At 43.3% G+C, this 7,566-nt stretch overlaps 1 protein-coding gene across 1 annotated transcript; it reads right to left on the bottom strand.

Moving 5' to 3' along the window:
* Nucleotides 1-473: 473 nt before the first annotated feature.
* Nucleotides 474-7,459, bottom strand: mlh1 (mutL homolog 1, colon cancer, nonpolyposis type 2 (E. coli)). The gene is made up of 19 exons (XM_084376399.1): nucleotides 7,224-7,459; nucleotides 6,873-6,963; nucleotides 6,269-6,367; nucleotides 6,097-6,170; nucleotides 5,917-5,989; nucleotides 5,739-5,830; nucleotides 5,583-5,625; nucleotides 5,312-5,400; nucleotides 5,089-5,201; nucleotides 4,892-4,985; nucleotides 4,649-4,802; nucleotides 3,130-3,458; nucleotides 1,904-2,049; nucleotides 1,607-1,715; nucleotides 1,456-1,519; nucleotides 1,215-1,379; nucleotides 1,000-1,092; nucleotides 802-912; nucleotides 474-712 (listed from the first exon to the last, which is right to left on the bottom strand). Exons 1-19 carry the CDS (start codon nucleotides 7,328-7,330, stop codon nucleotides 557-559), a joined length of 2,202 nt encoding a protein of 733 aa, XP_084232525.1. The 5' UTR covers nucleotides 7,331-7,459; the 3' UTR covers nucleotides 474-556.
* Nucleotides 7,460-7,566: the final 107 nt, after the last annotated feature.

The following is a 7,566-nucleotide window of genomic DNA, read 5'->3' as shown; positions in this document are numbered from 1 at the left end:
CAATCCAGAATTCAACTTTTTTAGTTTCTCTGTGAGTGGAATAAAGATAGAGACGCACTTAAATGCTTGACCATGAATCATGGAAATACAGATTTGCAGGTTTTGTCACTCAATCATTCTATTCCCAGGTTTATGGAGGTGTTACGAACTTCTAATCGTCCGTAAGGTATTTGGAAACATTGGTGGCGGTGTTAATTTCCTTCACACTGAGCTCTGATCCCTCAACACTGCATATGTGTCTCTGACTGACAGGCCGTAATAAAGTCAAGCCCGTGTGCTGGCACGTTTTAGCTATCGTTGTGGGACTCATGACCCGATTCTATTTTTCCTGGCTGCCTGTCCCAAGTCTTACTTTTAGAAAACCATGTGAAGGCTTGGCACGTTAAAATAGACTATTCGGGACAAGGATTTCCTGTGACAGTTTTTTACATAATGGAAAATAGTTTTTCACTCATAAAGACAAACATCTGAAGTTTTGTTTCATACAAAGTATTTATTTACAACAAAAAAGTTACATCAAGTATAAAAGAGCAGCATGTGTGGTTTTCAGTCAGATTTAGCACCTCTCAAACACTTTATAAAGATCAGGTAAGTTGGCGATCTGCAGCACAGTGCCGTCCTCGCTGAAGCTCTTCGGAGGACTGAAGAGCGTTCGGAACGCTTTGAAGATGATGTGCTCAACTTTCCAACGCCAAGAGTTTGCCTCGGCATCCTGAAACGCACGTCACACTTGTCAGTTCAGTTCTTTGTTGTAAAGCAAAGGAAGCTAAAATGCAAAAATGCCCTGGTGTTCTTTCGTACCTGCTCCTCCCCCGGCTCGGCCTCCAGGATGTACTGCTTCCTGATGGAGTAGAACATGCTGCACTCCCTGCTGAAGTCTCTGAAGCACTCCTTTTCATCGTCCCAGTTCACCTGCACAGCACCAGCAAGCAGAAGCTGTTAGATGCAGTTTGTGCTTCCAGAATCTCATCATATATGAGAGACTGACAAGACTTTTACCTCAGTGGCCAGTCGCAGGATTAACAAGGGGAGACCCTCCATGACAGGGGTGTAATTGTCAAGCAGCAACGGCAGCCCTGTTAGATTTCCATCCTATGAAACACAAGGTTTTTTAGCAGGGGTAATACCATACTCGTGTTTTGCTAAATCATGATGAGAGCCATTGGTAGAAAAAGTTATCTTTCAATCACATCCACCACCCTGTTCAGACTGACCTGGTCGATCTCCATGGAGAAGTAGTCCTCCAGCATCTCCGCTTTCTTTTTCAGGAAGTCCACTATGTACTGAGCCAGGCCTTCTTTCGGACCATCCTCTTCTGTCCAGCCGCTCCCCTCAGACTCCAGAGCCAACATGGCCAGGTCATAAAGTGGAGCCGGTGTCTGAATTCACAAGATCAGCCATGAAAATCATAACATGTAAAGCATACTCTAAACACACAACCTCCACTTTACTTACCGATAGTCTCAGGACACCAAAGTTCCCAAAGTCGTAGATCAGTATTTGGTAGAAAAGCTCCTGGCTGTGACACAAACAGAGCGAAAAATGAGACATAAAGCAGCAGGTTGAACAGCTGGACTCAACAGTGTGTGTTTGCTGTGCCGCTGACCTGAGGTTTGTGCTGTTGAGCAGGTACAGTTTGGTATGATGTTGGATCAGAGTCCACTGGGGGTTGACGCAGCCCACAAATGAGTGGTTCTGCAGCATTTCTTGAAGACCTGGAGAAAACATCTGCACGCTCAATAGAGGAAAACTGTTTCAACAAGTCGTGGATGCATGAAAAAGTAGTTATGGAGGCGAGTTGTGGCCTGGAGTCAAAGTCAAATCAGTGGGAAATTCAGAGGTGTGGGAGAAAAACAGAGTGGCATTTCTTGGGAAAACTGCACATGCTACATGTTTTGTTAACCTTTGTGTGTACTCTCAGTGATCTCAGCTCTCAGCTCTTTGATGCTGTTCAGCTTTATGACACGTCTCTTGGGTGTGGCCGCAGCCGTCAGGTCCTCGTCTCCTTCCTCCTGCTGCTGCTGCTGCTGCTCTTTCCTGGGTCGCTTCCTGGCACACAAACACACAACTGTCATACATCTCATTTACACTACACTCTGCGTGACAATTGAATCACCCAGACGCACTGGCTCCTTGCAGGCCATCTTGACGGATGTTTTAGTTCCTAAAAGGCATCTCAAGAAGAGAGAGGGCTTGTGGGAGGAGCTATGAGCGAGGATGCCGAGGATCGAACTTTATCTTACTGCATTCCTTAATGACATTTCACTTTGATATTACATATGTAGCATTATGGCACGTTGTTAGTTTAATGACAAGTAAATATATAAGCTGTCATGCTCATCTGACAGAGATCATAAAATACAGCGGTAGGCTACATAACCAGATGATGAAGCTGTGCAACACATCAAACTGAATTTGAGGTTACATTTTCAGCCACATGGGGGCAGAGAAAATCCACAATGTCATAACCATAACCTTGCCATATGATCTTTTCAAATAAAGCAGAGCAACATTAGCATTTATTTGCAGCCATGTTTCTGGCCATCTGATGAATGTAACCACATTCACTCTCTCTTTAGCTGCTGTTCTACCAGCTACTCAGAGAATAATATCAGGGTTGTGGGCTGCTTTTGTTCACCTGCTAGTCCCTAGCTTTGTCTCTCTGCTGTTTAGTGCAAGACAGGAAGTGTACACTGGATTAACCAAAAACACTAGAAAAACTAAGAAAACCAGATACAGAGCAGTGAGGCTGAACCATGTGAGGAGTGATAATTCTGTGTGTGTGAGCACCTTTCATGAAAATTAAAAATACAAAAAGCAGATCCGTTTTCCAAGTAATCAAGCTACTATAACAAGCAAATTCAGTTCTTGGTAAAATCAAGGTAACAATTGTTTCTGATGGCCCAGCGGAGGATGATGTCATTCATGTGATGATACATGTTTGCTTCATCTTCCTTCTATCTTTCGCAACTCATCTGCTGTGGGCAAATGTTCAGATCTGCTGACACTTCATTCAAGACCGATCCTGATCTGACTTGCAAAAACTGTGCCTGGATAAATCATGATGCTATTGACTGACTCACTCATCCAGTGTTGTACTGGCATGATTCATTTGTGAAGGAAAGTCACCTTTGAACGCCATTAGCATCGTCTTCATCGCCTTTTGGCACCTCTGCTTCCTGCTCAGCCAGGGCCTCCAGCATGTCTGCATCATTCATGTCATCCATCTCCATACTGTCGGGCAGGGCGGTTTTGGTCACAGTGTCCTTGCTGCTGGGACCAGAAGGTTCAGGATCAGGAGGCGGCTTCTCTTTTGGCTGGAGGAAGGCGTCCAGCTTCTGTGCCCGACAGTCAGTCCTCACCATTTGATGTGCGTAGACTCGCTCACTGGACTCTGCTGCGGCGCTGGAGGACTTGACCTCACCACCACCTGAGACTGACAGCCCTGGCAGCAGCGTCTGAGAAAACACAGTCTGTGTGTCAGCATACACACCTGAAGTTGTACTTTAAAAGGCAAAAAATATTTTAGTGCCTACAGAGATTTAAAGTAACTGCTCACCAAAAAATACAAATTCAGTCATTTTCTACTCACCCCCATGCTGATGGAAAGTTTGGTGGAGTTTCATAGACCACAAAACATTTTTGGAGCTTCACAGTAAAACTGTTGCAGCATTCTCCTAAACAGCAGAAGTTGATGGGGACTTGTTTTAAAACTTAAAAAACAACCCCAAAATACATAAAATGGCTCCAAACAACAAGTCCTGCATAATCCAAGTATCCTGAAGCCCTAAGATCTGAAATTGATTTGAAATAGAAGTTACTTAAACCTTTTCTCAAGCCGAAATCTTCACTGTAGTTGCTAAGCTAAAAGCATTAGCATGCACCCCGTCTGATATGGGTGCAGGAGCTCGGCCGTGGGTGGAGGGTGTAAATAACATCTTTTCAAACCAATTTGAGATCTCGGGGCTTCCAGAGACTTGGATTATGCCAGACAAGCTGTATGGAGCCATTTTATGGGTTTTGTTTTTGGTTGCTTTTGTACGTTTTAAAATAAGTCCCCATCTACTTCAGTTGTTTAGGAGAATTCTGTAACTCTGTTTTGCCTTTGAAATGTGCCAGAAATGTTTTGTGGACTTCGATACTTTACCTGACAATCCATTGGCATGGGCTAAGAAGATAATGACTGAATTTTCATTTTAGGGTGAACTATTCATGCAAGTTATTTGGGATGAGTCTCAAGCAAGTCCCAAGTCATCTTTACTGGGGCACACCTGCAGTATCTGCTCTTTATAGAGAGAACATACTGGCTCTTATTACCTGCCTAATAATGAAATTACTCATGCCTCTATATGACCTTCATAAACAAAGCAGGAAGACTGGCTATTTAAAGCCTGTCACAGGGTCAGATTATGACTTGTCCGGCTCAGATAAATCATAACAATAATACCATTTTCATGGCGGAGTGCTGAGGATGAACTGAGGAGTCACACAGCCTGAGAGAAGAAGCTGCTCTGTAGTCTAGTGATACGGCACGTAAACAAAGTTTACTTTCTTTAATGCCCTCCACACGGGCTGCCAAAAGTTCCTCATCATAGCTTTAAATTAGAGATCAGATTATTAACCACATAGTGATCCAGTCACATCATACCTGAGTGAAATATGTGCGTGACGAGTTGGAACCGAGGAGTTTGCTCTCGATGTGCTTCTGAATGCTCTCGATGACGCTGTCTTCATGCAAGAAATGTACCTCGTGTTTTGTGGGATGGACATTGACGTCAACATTGTGCGGGGCGATCTCTAAGCTGTGGTGATTAGAGAGCACCAGTGAGAATCAAATTGATTTAACCTGAATAGAATGAGTAGAAAACAGACAAATTGCACGTTAAGTTACCTGAGGTAGAGAAAAGGGTGTGTGTTCTTGGGAAGGTATGCAGCATAAACAGTTTCGATTGCTTTCTTCAAAGCACTTGACTCCACCAGACGATCTAAAACATCACAGAACACAATCTCCACTCAGCATAGCGCAAATAAGATTAAATCATCTTCAGCATCGAGCTACATTACCAGTAACATTTCTGGGATACGCACGGTTGATGAAGAGGATCAGGATGCATTTCTTGACTGAGTAATTTGCATTAGAGATGTAGCCTTTCATCTTATAAGCGAGCTTCTGATCCTCGCAGCTGACTTCGATCAGCTCCCTGGGAAAATACCACGGTCAGTCATGCAGTCAGCGCTAAGGTGATAACAGGCCACATAACTGCAGAGAACATCAAAGCATTAATGTTTTTCTTTCTTGTTTGATTAATACCTGCTGACTGCATTGCCAAAGACTCCTCGAATGTTATCCACTACAGATGCGTTGGGCAGAGTCCTCACATCTGCCACAGTCTCTCCTTGCTGCAAAAACAGACCATAAACAACAGTGAAAAATGATTTGCTTTGTAGCCGTATCTGAGTGTTTTCTCAGTGCAAACACACACAAGAGAAGCGTATATAGAAATGTAGTAATGCATTTTTCTGACTGGTATTGTGGTCAACTTTCTCCCTCAAGAAACTTAAAAAAATAAACCATATCTCACCTTTTTGACAGAAAAACTTTTTCCTGAATTGTGTATGGCGTACCTTCAAAATAAGATTTTAACATATAAGTACAGATGAGATGTTATCCGAACACATGATGATCATCAAAAGAGCAGAAATCATGAGACACAAGCAGTGAAGCCAAGATGACAGACCTGCTGACCACCTCTACAATCCTGGAGTACTCATCACTGGGGCTCTTCAAAGCTTTCCTCCTGGTGGACACATTATAGAAGAGGTCCTCCACCTGCACACAGGGACAGAAAACTATTAAAGGTTTCTGTGCATCCATAAACTCCATTCTGTGAAAGTTGATGTGCTCCAAGGACTCACAAGAATCTGTGTTCCCTGGTTGCCAGCACACGGTTTGGGAGGACCTTTAAGTTTGCCATCGCTGTAGCTTGCTCTGCACAGTAACAGAATAAGAGAATCAATGCATCACAGCAGTTCTGCTATCGTGATTACTTCCTATCAATCATGGAGGCAAGAGAGCAGATGAAAATGTTAGCACACCTGTAGGCACACTTGGCATCGGCTGTCTTAGTTGTGATGGTCACGTGTGCAACATGGCTGACACTCGCAAGGGCCTGAGAACAAGAACACGGACAAACAAATGTGATGAGCAACAAAGGGCATGTCAACTTTTGATATTAATCCAGAGTTCAGAGTTGGCAGCGCTGCTCACCTCTCCTCTGAATCCATAGGTTGCAATAGCTGAGAGGTCTTCAAAGGTCTGGAGTTTGCTGGTGGTAAACCTCTCACAAACAATTTCCATATCTTCCTTCTGTCTCAGAAATAAAAAGACAGCTTGGTCAGAAAAAATGAAGGAATTTAAAGACAGTGGAAGTGACTAGGGAAAGACCAATTATCGGCCTAAATGGAATACTCAAGTGAAGTACCCAAAAATGGTACATAAGTACAGTACTTGAGTAGACTGCATAACTTATTCTTCTATATTTTGACACTAAGATTTTCATTTTTACTGCAAATGTGTGGTTGCAGATATTGGTTATTGGTTTCGGTCAGAGCCTCGCAGTGACACAGTCCCTTACAGAGTCCAACCTACACTGGTCAGAAGAAAACCAACACAAAAACCATAAATCTAGAGAGGACCGCACTTTTTGAGACTGGATACCAGGCAGGGCACAGACAACATCTTTCCCAGGGGTAGTGTCAGTTATGTCTTAACTTTTTGGTTAACATTTATGATTATGATTTCATGGCATGGCATGAGCTTAAGTTTGGAGAAGACACTGTTAAAGGGGCGGATCTTCTCCCCTGTCACTCACCCTGATGCCAGTGCCATTGTCCTGAATCTGAATGAGCTTCAGTCCGCCGTCTTTCACCGTCACCTGTATGTTGGTGGACTTTGCATCCAAACTGCAACAAATAAGAGTTATTATACAGCCATATTACATTAAAGGTGGAATTATCCAGTCAATACTCAGTATCACAGGACTGTTCCAATGACAGGTGTTGCTAAGCAGCTTTGCCACAAACGTAACGTAAACAATGATGGCTCCCACTATAAAATGTCACCTTTATTGCTCCCACTGCTAGTTTTTAAAGTCACTTATCACATAACTAACATTAGCTGACGTTTTATAAAAAATAACTTTATCATGTAGCTCGTCAGTTACCAGTTTTCAATCAGCTCCTTGACGCCGTTGGCAGGACGCTGGATAACTTCTCCTGCAGCAATGCGGTTGACAACAGTCTCGTCGAGCCTCCGGATAACTCCTGCCATGTCGGCAGGGCTGCTGACTTTGTTTCACACTAGTTAAACTGCGAGCTTTAGCTATTAATATGCATGTATATCGCAAGTAAGGTATATATTAAGGGTCAAATGTAGCATCACAACATGGAGAGACTAAGCATGCATGGGACCAGAGACAGATAAAAAGAAATGAGGAGGTCTCACTCTCCCTCAAAATGTCAGATAACAGCGAGAGTGGCTTAACATTCCTAATAATCGCTGGATGG

Source organism: Pagrus pagrus, assembly GCF_965226575.1.
Source record: "Pagrus pagrus genome assembly, chromosome: 15".
Classification (NCBI taxonomy): domain Eukaryota; kingdom Metazoa; phylum Chordata; class Actinopteri; order Spariformes; family Sparidae; genus Pagrus; species Pagrus pagrus.
The sequence above is the reverse complement of the archived record's forward strand: the minus strand, read 5'-3'. Positions and strand labels throughout refer to the sequence as shown.